Source organism: Ammospiza nelsoni, chromosome 5, assembly GCF_027579445.1.
Source record: "Ammospiza nelsoni isolate bAmmNel1 chromosome 5, bAmmNel1.pri, whole genome shotgun sequence".
Classification (NCBI taxonomy): Eukaryota; Metazoa; Chordata; class Aves; order Passeriformes; family Passerellidae; genus Ammospiza; species Ammospiza nelsoni.
This window is the reverse complement of record NC_080637.1, coordinates 36,157,894-36,171,434: the sequence shown is the minus strand read 5'-3', so window position 1 is coordinate 36,171,434 and position 13,541 is coordinate 36,157,894. Positions and strand designations below refer to the sequence as shown.

General features: G+C 37.2%; 1 protein-coding gene across 1 annotated transcript in view; it reads right to left on the bottom strand.

Moving 5' to 3' along the window:
- Positions 1 to 13,541, bottom strand: part of TRHDE (thyrotropin releasing hormone degrading enzyme) — a 209,891-nt gene that overhangs the window by 87,553 nt on the left and 108,797 nt on the right. The window contains exon 7 of the mRNA XM_059472905.1: positions 9,201 to 9,266. Coding sequence (XP_059328888.1) covers positions 9,201 to 9,266 — 66 coding nt within the window. The remainder of the gene's footprint in view (positions 1 to 9,200; positions 9,267 to 13,541) is intronic.

Sequence of the window (13,541 nt, the reverse complement as noted above, 5' to 3'; positions counted from 1 at the left end):
ACTTTTCTGTAATAATTTTCTCTATATAAACACCAGACTTGGAAAAAAGTTATTGCTCTTTATTATGAAAAGGTGTCCGTAAACCAATCAAGAAAACTTTCTGCAAGCATGTCACCGTGTCTAGACCATAAGGACCTGCAACACTCACACATTAACAGTGAATAACAGATAGAGAATCAATGAGCAAATGTTTCTCATTTTGCAAAACACCTTTACACAATTCAGTACCTAGAGCTGCACCTTTTTTTTTTCCAAAATATAGACACCTTAAAAATCATTAGCCTTTACATCTGGAGACATGTGTCAAGTTAGCCACAGTAACTTAGCTTTAAATGCATGTAGGGGAAGGAAAAGGAAGAGGAAGGGGAAGAGAAAAAAGGGAGGAGGAAGAGAAGAAAGAGATGATAAAGAAGAGGAGAAAGTTTTCACAACAGCATGTTTTGTCCAGCACAGATTCAGGATATTTTTTTCTGAATGTCCTCCACTAGACTGAAGTAGATTGATCTATTTGTTTAATTTCCAATATATATAACATGTTAACTAGGAGTTCAATCCAGCTGTATTTGTTCTGAAAATATCCTCACTGACTTCTAAAGACCTAATGGAAATTCTGATTGCATAAGAGCAGCAAAATCACGCACAAAATTATTCCCTTCCAGTGCCCTGTAAAATCCACTGAGCTGCCTCATAACAACAGAGGTAAGGCTGGCACTGAGCTGCTATCAGGAAAACAGTGTAATTCTATTCCAAAAGAAAACATTTTTGTAAATAGCTGCTGAGTCTGCTGACATTATCTGGAAATTCCTATCTATCACTCTTTCTCTTAATAATTCCTACAATAAAAATGAAAGAAAAAACAGTCATAACTGAATTTCATATGCAACAAAAAGAAGCTCACTGAAGTCACACCAAGTGAATAGCTATGCAGTATCTGTAACATGACTGACTCTAACATTGGTAATGCTGTTCCAAGAAAACAAACTTGGTTTATACACAGTGTGTATACTAATTTTTTCTTTTTGTAAAAGCTTTATCGGCACAGCAAATTAACATTTTATCCTAGCTGAAGAACACCATGACTTCCTCCTAATGAAGGCAATACCATCCATAACCTTGCTCTGAACCCAGGCACTAGGGACACTGCTGGCTTTTGAGGTTCAGCAGCAGCCACCCTCACCACATTTTATGTTCTTTGCTGCGACCTCCAATGTGGGCAGAGTGTAACTGTGTGAACTGAAATCCTGTCTTCAAAGAGTACATCTTAGATAGAATTCTTCTCCAAAATTTTAGTCAACACCAGAAAGTACTGAAAAATACCACTTCTTTTTTTTTTTTTTTTTTTTTTTTTTAATCAGTGTGTCCTTCCATCTGCTGTCCCCATGCACTGGAGCACAGCTCTAAAGGTCAGAAGGAAAATGATCTTGTTTCAGGAAAATGCTTTTTCCTAGCACTGATCACTTAGATATCCCAGGAGCAACAGAGACCCTCTCTCTCCCTGCACCAACCGCTCACAGCTGCTTACACTCAGAGGGAGACTCAGGCCCTGAAACAGAAAGCAAAGAGCCCATGTCTCCCTTCTCCTGGCAACTCCCACAACTCAGGAAGAAAACTGTCTGATCCAAATGCTCCAGGAACATAAAGCAGAGCAGAAAGATGGAAAGGAGATAATTTAACCTAACAGGAATATTCTGCTAATGCACCATTTCAGGAAAAAGCTCCCTTTGCAGAGCACCAACGTTATATGGGGCAAAAATCCACCAGCACACATGATGTGTGGCTGCTAAAATTGTGGGTGCATTGTGTTCAGCCTTGCCAATGTTCTGCTTTCCAAAAGGTTAATAGTTAAACTGTAGAACTGTAGATAAACCAAATACCCTCAACTGTGTCTGTAGATCAGCTTGTTGCATACCAGGACAGCACTGTGGTCTCATTTGTAGCAGAGCTGGACTCTGTGACTGATCCTGATGTGACAACTGTTCTGAATATCTCAAGTGGTTTATAATGCTAAACATTTTAACAGAATATCTTCTTGGGTTTCAAAATAGATATCCAAATTTCATGGCTCTTTTTCATTTTACTCACATTGGTCCAATTTCCCTTCAGATGTACAGGCACTCCATTCTCATTAATCTCTTTAAAGAAATATTAGTTGAATGATCAACATTTTCTGGAGGCTCACCTTGGTGTCTTCACAGGCAGAGCAGCTGCCACATAGTTGACAATGATGGCAGTGGAAGCTGTGCTTTGAACACATAAATTCTTCTCCCTAAGTGCTAAGACTTGGGAGTTTTGCATACTTCACACCTATGTAAATTTTAACGTCAATTTCTCTGTGCCTAGATCTCCACCCTAGCACCATGCCTTTCTTCCCTATGAGGTTTCTGTCCTCTACATTAACTGTTGGTGATGCACCCTGACACCACACTGGATGACATTTAAGAAAATTGAATGTAGCAATTAGGAACTGGGCTACAAAGCAAATGAGAAGTATATGAAACTACTGAACAAAAGAACAATTCAGTTAGCATGGTCCACCCTGTGAACTGAATCAGACATTGTCCTATGTAGAAAACACTGGGTACTTGCATAATTAAAAAAGTGATAAAGGTGCACACACAGGAAAAAATAAAAAAAAATGGAAAAATAAAATTAACTTTAGCATTTCTCAAAAATTTTACATTTCAATTATGCAACTTCAAACACAATTTTCCTTTAAGCATTAGCATTTTGCTACATACACTATACTCAAATACTCTTGGAGTTAGAGGAAGAATTTCCATTTTTGGAGTGATATCCAAGTCTGGCCCTTACTATGCTATAAGTCTTTAACATTTTGAAAGGAAAAAAATATTGTGACACGAAAACTTATGGAAGTTTCTTATGCAAGAAACAGACCTACTGTCTTTTACTGACCTGTGCAAGTCAAAGTCTATAGAAATTCAGCTCATAACGCTGAATTCATTTAACAAATGTAAACTAAAATCCAGAGTGATGTAAATTAGAAGCAAAAGACATACTGAGGGGGGAAAAAAGGTGAAAGATGCTAACAATCTCATAGGACATTGCACTGTAGAAAAAGAGATGTCAGCTCCTATGAGATTTCCCATGATTTCTGAAGTTCTCCCTTTAACATGCTCAAGTTCTCCAGTTGACAATTCTCAGATAAAGGGACTGGTAACAACTACCTCAGACAGTTAATTGCCAGAACATCTATGGTAATACTTTGATGTTCACTAAGGTCATACACTCTGCTTTTCTAAACCAGAGGAGGTGGGTGCAGAATCAGCTGAAAAGTACTTTACTCAACACCTAGTAAATGCACCAGCTACAACACCAGAGGTACTGTAGATGTTAAGAGGCTCCTCCTGGGTGGCAAAATTTACATCCTTTGACTGAGCAAAAGAAGACTCCAGGTACTTCCATGTGCACTGGTGATCTGCAGGTAGCATTGCAGTTTACTGCTTCATTGACCTCGATCCTAAGATGCCTGATTTTTTGTTTGTCTTTGCAGATTTTTTATGCTTTTACAGAAAATTCTTGAAAAGAATTCTCTAATGATGTCTCATTAAAGACAGCAAACAACTAACTGTAATGAATTGATAAGAAAGATATAATAAATAGGTATTATTTGGGTACACTGTTTAATACGCTATGTAAAAAATAGATTAACATGTAATACCATGGAAATAGATGAAAGTATTTCATGCATTACTATTTCGTGCACATGGTCAATGTCTAAAAAACAGGAAAAAGCAGTGTGGATGAAAGGAAGTTTAAATAGCCAGCAATATGATACTAGGAAGTAACTGAGATCTGAACCTTGCTGTATTTAATAGCCTGAACACCACACTTCCCCAGACAGCTCCTGTGAAAGACCGACTAATTTGTTTCAATACAGTGGCCATTCTACAGCACCAAAAGAGACAGTGTCTATCCAAAGCACTGTATGAAAATCCCTCCAAATGTACAATGTGAAGCCTAAAAAGTAGTTAATTTATCACAGAAGCAGAGATTCCTACGGTAACTAATTCAAACTGCTGATGATGCACTAAATCAGGGTGAATGATGAACACATACATAGCAGCAAGTGAAGTTCAAAAGGATACAGATCTATGTGATCAATGAGCTGTCACACAGCAAGTGAAATGCAGTGTTGACAAATGTACAGTAATAGAGATGAAGCTCCAAAATAATCAAACCAAATATAAGAAAATAAACCAGTGCAGAAATATATCTCATTACAGCACTGGAGGTGCCTTTTAAAACATATCTACCAAACATTCAAATCACTGGTACTTCTCTCTCTATTTAATTTGAAAAAAATAAAAACCAAGCACTGATTACTTGAAGAGATGCATTGACGTAACGCGGTAAAATCTTCCCAAAAATGCAATCCAGTGACACCAGACACGTAAGAAACAATTTGTTTCAGGCACAGAGTTGGAACAACAGCCTACAGAAGAAAATCTCACACAGACCTAGTATCGTATTGCACATTACCACCCTGAGTGATGACTGAATGATAAAGCCAACTTATGGCTTCTACCTCTATCAATTTGTGTAGATCAGAAACATAATCAGAGCAAGTGGTGTTGACCAAGTCTCTTCATATACTAACCAACTTCTTACCTGATTAATAGCTTTTTGACTGAAAAGCAACATAATTTTGTAAGAAGAGTACTGGCATTCAGTGATGTGCACTTCTTGAATTTTCCTGGGGCATAAGAAACTGCACATCATGAAAGATGCCAGAGCCTTTACAAAGACATAAATCACCTGCTGTGAGAAGGAAGGATTTATTAGACATTTTCTACAAAAATAATAGCTGTAACTTTCTCATATGCAAGTGTTACCAGCTGTGGCTACTGCTGTCATTATTCAATTATTCATTACAGCCAATAGAAATATATTCTCTTTTGGTTTTGCCTGCAGAGTGGTACAGTGAGAATTTTCTGTCTTTAACTAAATCTCCTGTTTGAAATGCCATATAATTCAAAACATCATATCTTTGAAGGGCTTTTCAAAAATCCTGACTTCACTAGTCTCTTGGATGCAGCTTTATTGTATAATCAAATGCCCTTTCAAGTATATTTACCATCATAAGAACAGTCCAGTTATTTTTGACAGATATGAATCTCTACAAAGACATCTACACTGTAAAAATAAGCACTTCTACCAGAATTTTACTTCCTTTCAGACTCCTTAACAGAACAGTTTGCTAAACTGCTACAGATCACATGCACATTTGTACATTTCCATCAGATTATATTTATTGGTAAAAAATATCCACCAAAGAATCTCATTCTCCTCCATCACCTTTTCTCTGCTTTTTAATGCAATTGATTGTTTTCTTTGACAAATAAGGGATTTTTCACCCCCAGCCTGTCTCCACCTGCTATTTAAAAAGTTCACATGCCAAGTGAGTAAGAAAAAACAAGCAATTAACAAATAAGGTAGCAATCCTATTTGCTTCTTGTTCTAAACCTTATTTTTTCCTCTCCCTAACCCAAAGTTAAGTTACACCTTGTCTGTTGTAGTGTTTCCTATATTAAAGCTCTAATTCTTTAGCTCTTAATAATATGATGAATCATGCCTTGATTTGGATGAAACCACAAACAAATCCAACACAAATAAAGAACTACACATTTTTGTTTATGCTACTTTATAAGACCTCAGAATTACTCTTTTTTATCATCTGTTAAACAGTTAAGGACATAGGTAATACATTAAAAAGAATTGACATAATACTGGAAATCTAATAGAGTGGAGAGGTAACAATAGAGAAGGTTCCTGGAGTGTGTGGAAGTTAACTTCCAGACACAGCTGCTGAGCAAGACAACTAAAAAAGCAGCCCCGCAGGAGCTCTTGTTTGTGAACAAAGACTGGTGGGTGATGATTGGAAGGCATCATGGGCTCAGCAATTATGAAATGACAGAGTTTGAGTTTTCAATTCTTGGAGAAATTCGGAGAGGGGTCAGCAGAAATGCTACCTCAGCCTGTTTATGACACTTTTTGAGAGAGCCCCTTGGGTTTTTGCCTGAAGAGCAAAGGAGTCCAGGAATGCTGAACATATTTAAGAAATCCTAAAGGTGCTGGAGCTGGCCATCCCCACATGCTGAAAGACAAGCCCGTGGGGAAGACCATCAGCCTGGCTGCACAGAGAGCTTTGTCTGGAGCTCAGATAACAAAAACAAGTTTATGACCTTTGGAAGAAGGGGCAAGCAACTCAGGAGGACTACAAGGGCATTGTGAGGTTATGCAGGCAGAAAACTTGAAGAGTCAAAGCCAAAGTAGAACTTTATCTAGACACTGCTGTAAAACACATTAAAAATATGTTTCTATAAATACATTAGCAACAGAAGGAGGGCTGAAAATCTCCATTTTTGGCAGAATATAGGGAATAACATTGTGACAAAGAATGAGGAAAAGGCTGGGGCACTTAATGCCTTCTTAGTCTCAGTCTTTCATAGTAAGACCAATTGTTCATTGGGTACCCAGCCCCCTGAGCTGGAAAACAGAGACAGAGAGCAGAACTAAAGCACCAAACATCTGAGGGAAAATGGTTGGCAGTCTTTTACACCACTTAGATACACAGAAGTCTATTGGAAAGGACAGGATCCATCCAAGGGTCCTGAAGGAGCTGGCAGCAGTGCCAACCAAGTCACTTTCCATCATTTACCAGTAGTTCTGGCTCACTGGGTAAGTCCTAGACAACCAGAGGTGGGCAATGTGACACCCATTTACAAGAAGGGCTGGAAGGATGTTCTGAGGAATGACAGGCCTGTCAGCCTGACCTCAGTGCCAGGGAAGGTCATGGAGCAGATTGCCTTGAGTGCCACCAAACGGCAGATGCAAGACAACCAGGGCGTCAGGCCAGCATGCTGTAAGAAAGGTCCTGTTTGACCTACCTGACCCCTTCCTGTGACCTGCTTTGTGGATGAGAGAAGGCCATGGATTTTGTCTACCTAAACTCACTAAAGCTTTTGACACCTTTTCCCACAGGATTCTCCCGGAAAAACGGGCTGTGTAGGTCTTTTAGAACTCAGTTACTCAGCAAGCCATTAGAATGACACAGGAGGAATGAACCATCAAGTGCATTTTTAGAATATTTGTTATCTGAAGAGAATTACAAATAGTAGTAGTATTCAATTTTGCTATTCTACAGAAATGACATTTAGTTGAATATTAGAGTTCCATGTTAAAACAGGATTCAAGACAACATAATTCAAAAACCCAAATGATGGTACCAAGCTAAAGAGCTAAAATGCCTAAACCAGTGTTAATTAATCCTCCAGTTTCCCTTGTTATTAGCAAAGATATGGGCCCCCAAATATACAGTGCAGGAACAGTATTTTGTTAATTTGCAAAATGCAAAATATTAAATGACTGACAGATATTTCCCACTGTATAATTTGTAGCTTATGAAAAACTTATGAACTTCATGTTTTATTTTGTTCACCTTGAAAACATACACATGGAAAATCTCTATCTGGATTTCAAACTGATTTTAGTTAAAATCATCATCTTCCTACTGAACTGATGCCAAGACTTGTACTAGTCAGACTTTCACAGTTAGATTTTTCATAGACTTTCATTAGTAAACAGAATGGTTTCTATTCAGAGCCAAACTACTGAAAAGCAGAATAAGAAACCATTCAAATCAAAAACCAAAGCTCCATTACAACTTTATGATAATTATGATTAATCCCTGCATAGCTATTCTTTGTTCTGAGCTTTTTTCTCAGTCTATTTCAAGATAACTTGCACACTGTTATTTCTCAGGCAAATGTAGAAGAAAACAGAAAAACACAGTTTAAGATGTACACACTAAAACTTTTCCTTTCTAAAACCCTGAGTGACATACTCCACTGGGAAAAAGTGCTACTGAAATCTTCTATGAACGGATCTGTCCAAACAGAAGTTTCTGGCTGGAATATGGAGTTTGCTAGACTTAGGACAGAAGTCTTACTGTGTTAAATGACATGATGGTTTTACCCTTGACATACACAAGCCTTTATGAAGGAAACTTCTGATTTAAAAAGTTCTCATCTGGATGAGAAATTTATCTAATTGATCTGACCTGGTGTTACAACTAATCAAATGATCAAGGTGGTCCTATGAGTAAGTTATGCTACAAACCCTGATTGTACTGTAAATTGTCCAAAAAGCTGCATTTCCTCAGCAAGTTTCCTTTCATTGCCTTTGCACAGAAAATATCTCTCTGACATGACCAATGCATTCATTTAATTTTTGGTTTATATTTTATCTTCCAATTTATTTTGGTTAGAGGTAGAATTATTCTGTTAAAAAATGACCTGATCCTAGATGTAGTTTATTTAAATTTCAAAATGAAAAGCTTACTAAGAACAGATAAGATTGATTACTCCTTCCAACTTAGCATAATTGTATTTCAGGTGAACATCAATTTACTTTAAAGGACACTTCTAAGTAGCAGGCTGTATCATACATAATTCATCAATCACAGCTGCCTGTAACATGATTTACTCAAGCAGATTTCAATGGAATAGAGGGAATTGCATTGTTTTTTATGCTTTGGCTTGTTTGTTTTTAAATAGTTTACGAAACACTCCTTTGTCCTGAATTATTGCTGAAAGGAGTTCATCCTTGGTAATCAGCATGTTGAATTTCTTTCTCTTTCCATAGAAATGTTACCTCTTCAAATTTCTTTTAAAAGACAGAGTGAGTTTTCAAAACATCGTTAAGGCAGAGAGCACTCCATGCTTATTGAAGGTAAAAATAAAGCTCAAGGATTTTACTACGGAGGAAAGCATGGCAAAATATTTATCTGAAAAGCATTATTCATTTTAGGGCTGTTTATTTTCCAGCTGGCTTATATTGTTATTATTTGTTAGACCAGTGAAACGCAGGTGAAGGGAAGTAGTTACTTCCTCAGCTAGTCCTTCACATATTTGTCATATGGATAAAGTGGCTTTTATGTGGCACTCTACACAAAACTGTATGCCAGTTGAAGTACAATCACTTCATATATCAAGAAATATAGGTGAAACTGCATCTTCAATCAAATTCAGCTTCAGGGACATGGTGGTACTTCAGATGGTCCTAAGGTAAAGAAATATTTCCAGAAATTGATGCAAATATAGCTTCAAAAGAAAAAAGAGGGAGCAAGTGAAACTGCTAGAAATACACATCTACAGAAAGATGGAAATGCCTTTACTTACTTGTAAGCCCATTTGAAACACAGAGTGACCCATAAAGCCAGCCAACATTCGAATCAGAGCTGCACCCTATGGGAAATAATAGAGAAACAAAGTTACCAGTTTTGAATTCCAATATAACACAATAAATACACTCAGAAGCAGGCATTTCCACCCAACACTAATATGCCTGAAACCTGTAACTTATACAATCTTTATTTCTGCTAGAATGAAAGAGAGAGAGAGAGAGAGAGAGAGAGAGAGAGAGAGAGAGAGATAAGATAATGCAAATGCTTACTAGGAGAAGTGAGGAGGCAAAGTGATAATAAGTGTTAATAAGTGATAATAAGCATTAATATCCTGCCCCATATGTTGAATAAGGCGCAGGTCAAACAACACACTCTCCCTACTGCTGGAGCATGCCTGTGTCAGTTCCACTGGTCACTGACCCCAACCCTTCTATGCACTCAACAGAAAGGCCCAGTTTTAACTGAGAGCAAAGAAATTGTGTCAACTGCAAATTCCACCTCAGTGATTATCCACAATACTTTTATCTCCATTACACTATTGTACATCAGGATTCAGTGATACTACTTCCCTTTGTAACACCTTCAAGATCTGGGGACTAAAAGCAAATAATTTCCATTAGAATTTTATAAGATGTGGATATATATATTTGACCTATTAATAGTCAGGTTACTTTCCAGACTATCGTGCAAAGATACTCGTACAGCACTCTTTCTCTACTTATAGCAGTTCTTAGCCTCTTCCTCTTCAGGCAAAGCATAGAGATTTAAAAGACAAGTCATTCTAAATCCCAGTACTTACTGCAAGAAGCAGACAGATACTTGCAAGAGAGCTTTTTTTAACCATCCTTGTGTCTTCTCACACACTCTCAGAAACACAGTTGCTGTGTATTTTCCCTTTGCCCAAGTGCTCTATTTCAAGCAGAAATAACTTTGCAGATGTGATCATTTGGCTATAGTATCTGATGTGACCATTTAGCTATAATATCCCACTTTACAATATAATTTCAAGGCAACCAGTCTTCCAATCCCAATATATAAATGTTTTACTTTGTACTGATCACCATACAAGAGGGAGGACACTTGTGATTGCAAATCCATGAATTAAAGGCTTTAAGAAAACATGATGCTAGAACTCAACCACCTCATCTAGAGATGAAGGTCCATAAATTAGGTTAACACTCAATCAGTCAATAATAAAGAAAGAGGGAAGATTACTTAGATTCAAAAATCTACAGATTCTAAAGCCAAAATGACTTCTATAAAATTTGTTCTGCATTAATTTAGTTATTTAGGCAAAAAAACCCTATGGTTTCTCTTTCTATTTTAGAAAATTCAAGATCTGAATAATGTTTCAGAGTACTATCTAATGTGTAACAACTATTGTTTACTCTCACAGTAAAACTACACACCTCTTTACTAATTGGAAGATATCTAGTTTCATTTACTTGAATTTATCTAGCTTCAGCTTTCAAAACAAAACTCTATGTCTTTTCCTGCTAAATTAAAGTTCAGGATAGTCTGGAAATTTAACTTTTGTCCAATTTTTAGACCATTTTACACATGTTCCACTGATTTTTTTTTATACAGTGACTATTTTTAAATACTGAATGTATCTGTAATAAACAACACTTGAAATAATGACATAAATCAAAAATATTTGTAAATTATTAGTAAGTTGTAAGAAAACAAAGTCCTTGAAATAGGCAGCAAAACCCTACACTGTATAGGTTGCAGAGTAACTGAGCTGCTTTTAGGAATTGAATAGTGAATAAACCAAAAAATGATTTTTGCATTATTAACACTAGGGTATGTTGTTATGGTGGTATATAATCTTACTGGAAGACAAATCATGTCTGGAACACATTGCAGAATAGGAAGTAACACCTTTCAAAACAGATTATTACCTGTGCAGACAATACCATAGGTCAGGAAACATTATTGCCCTTATATTACTAGAGAAACAGATTGAGTGAAGTTCTCAGAGACATTTAAGTAGATAAACAGTAGATAAATCTGTTTAGGCAGATAAAGATTTTTTTTTTAAATCTCATTAATAGGTAAATCCTACTTATTCTGTCAGTAACTTGGTCAGGGCGATCCAAAACATCTGTAGCAGAAACAAAAAACCCATGAAACATACCAGACAAAATCCTCAACAACATGACATTTTTCCATTCATCCCACATCTTTTTTCCTACTCACTATTTAATATTCCAGGATGCCCTGGTTTCTTCCTCACAATTAAACTTCACATAGTAATGAAAGACATATATAAGCACCTTGACTCTACTGACTTCTGTAAAAAGTAAGCAAGCTAATAGAGTCTTTTTTTCTATCCAGAGACCAAGAACTATAATGTACATGTAAAGAAATTACAGAATTCCCCTCACAGGTAACATTTAGACACATGTTGGATGGCTGGTCATATTATACAGCAGACAAAATAAAACAGCAAGTAAAAACTGAATGGAGAGTCAAGGCACAAACACTGGACTATTCTCTCAAGATAGATCTCTTTTCACAGCTACTTTTCTACCAATTAATTACCTTCAGGAAACTCAGAAACCCTACTTAGAGCTTACAGAACAATAGGCTTGTCACAATTCTGCCATCTTCCCCACTCAGGGAAAGCAAATGCTTTCTTGACTTGTTTCAGTAAGGGAATGGATTCAAAAAAGCAAGGGAACCTTAAGAGGGGCAAAAGTGTCTTCAAGAGATGGGAGAAGAAACAAGAGCAAATGAAGCCCTTGGTGTGGAGGGCAAATAAATTGGAGAAAACCATTAATTTCATCTTTCCTGAACTTTTGAGAGTAGGCAGAACAGAGAACCATAATACATTCATAAACAGCACAGAAGCTCTCCAGAGATTCACAGCTCTGGAAAGCAGAGCAGGATAAGGCAGCAAACACTGGCACTCTGACTAGGGAGGAAGCAAAACAGGTTTGCAGGCAGAAGGATAAAAAGCAAGAGGTATAGAGAGTAACTGGCATAAAGAAGAGTGGCTTACTGAAAGGAGAAGCTTGGAAGATGACCCTAAACAGAGGGAGGTGGGAGGTGCAGAAGGTATGTGCAGTAAGTTCAGTTACAGGAAAAACAAAATACATAGATGGAGTGCCACACCTTCCAAAAGCTTCTTGACCTAGACCTAAACCTACAGAAAAATCCCAACAAATCTGTCCTGCTGGAGTTGATGCTCTTTGGAACCTATCGGCATCACTCTCTGAACACCCTGACATGCAAGGAGCCTGCTCCCCACTTGAATCTCAGAGCCACTTCTGTTTCGCCAACCTTTGTCCAATAGAGGAACAAACAACACAGGATGTCTTGAGAAGCGAACTTGCCTCTCCTGCTGGGCAGGATGACTGTTTATTGATGATTTAAGTGCTTTCCTCCAGGCAGTGGATGACTCAGTACCTTGTCAAGAGGTAAAGCACACTGGTTTAAGAGGTCTAGTGGAAAGCAATTCTTTCCTATTCAAAAAATGTACCTAGTTCCTGTCAGTGTAAAATCTGACTTGCCTTAAGCCATTGTACCCTATCTTAATTTGTCTACCCAGACAAATACACTAGTTATTCATCCAATGATTAATGGCACCACCTGGGTCTGGTGAAGCACTGCTCATTAGCAGATCTCACTAAGATTAATGCCAATATTCTGCAAATTAAAAGGAAACTGTGGCACACCCTAGTGAAATCACTTGCCAAAGATCACCCAGATCCTCATATAACCTATATGCTCCTTGTATAACCTATGATACAGCTGAAGCTTTCTCAGCCTCAGCATTGATATTCCACTGCTATAGGAAAGGAAAGTAGAACATGTTGGATACTTCAAGGAAATTAGGTACATAGAGCCCTTTTTTGCAAAGTGCTCTTGGGAAAAGGCTCACTCATGGACAGTTAGCCAACACTGCCTGAAGGGATGAAAGTTTATGCACTTTCTTCCTCTGAAGAAACTTGGATACTCACAACCTGGTAAAGACAAGCTATAACCAAACTTAGAAGAATTCCTCTGTACGCAAACTGAACATGTCTTTGAAATCTAAAAAATGCAGAGCTGAGCTAAGGTATTCAGTCCAATTTTCTCCATGTAGCCTAATTCTCTCCATGCCAACACAAAATGATGTGATTTTATCCTTGATCTCAGATTAGTTTTAACTAATTTTTAAAGACCCACTTCTACATCTTGATCCTCTTATGTCGTTACAGATCACAATTACTGTAAGTCAATTTAATTCTACAACTTATTGAATATCTCAATTTTATTATACTTGAAATTCCTTAATTAATTGTTTCACTTGCAACTTACATCTTGTAAAAGTTTTTTAATACAAAAG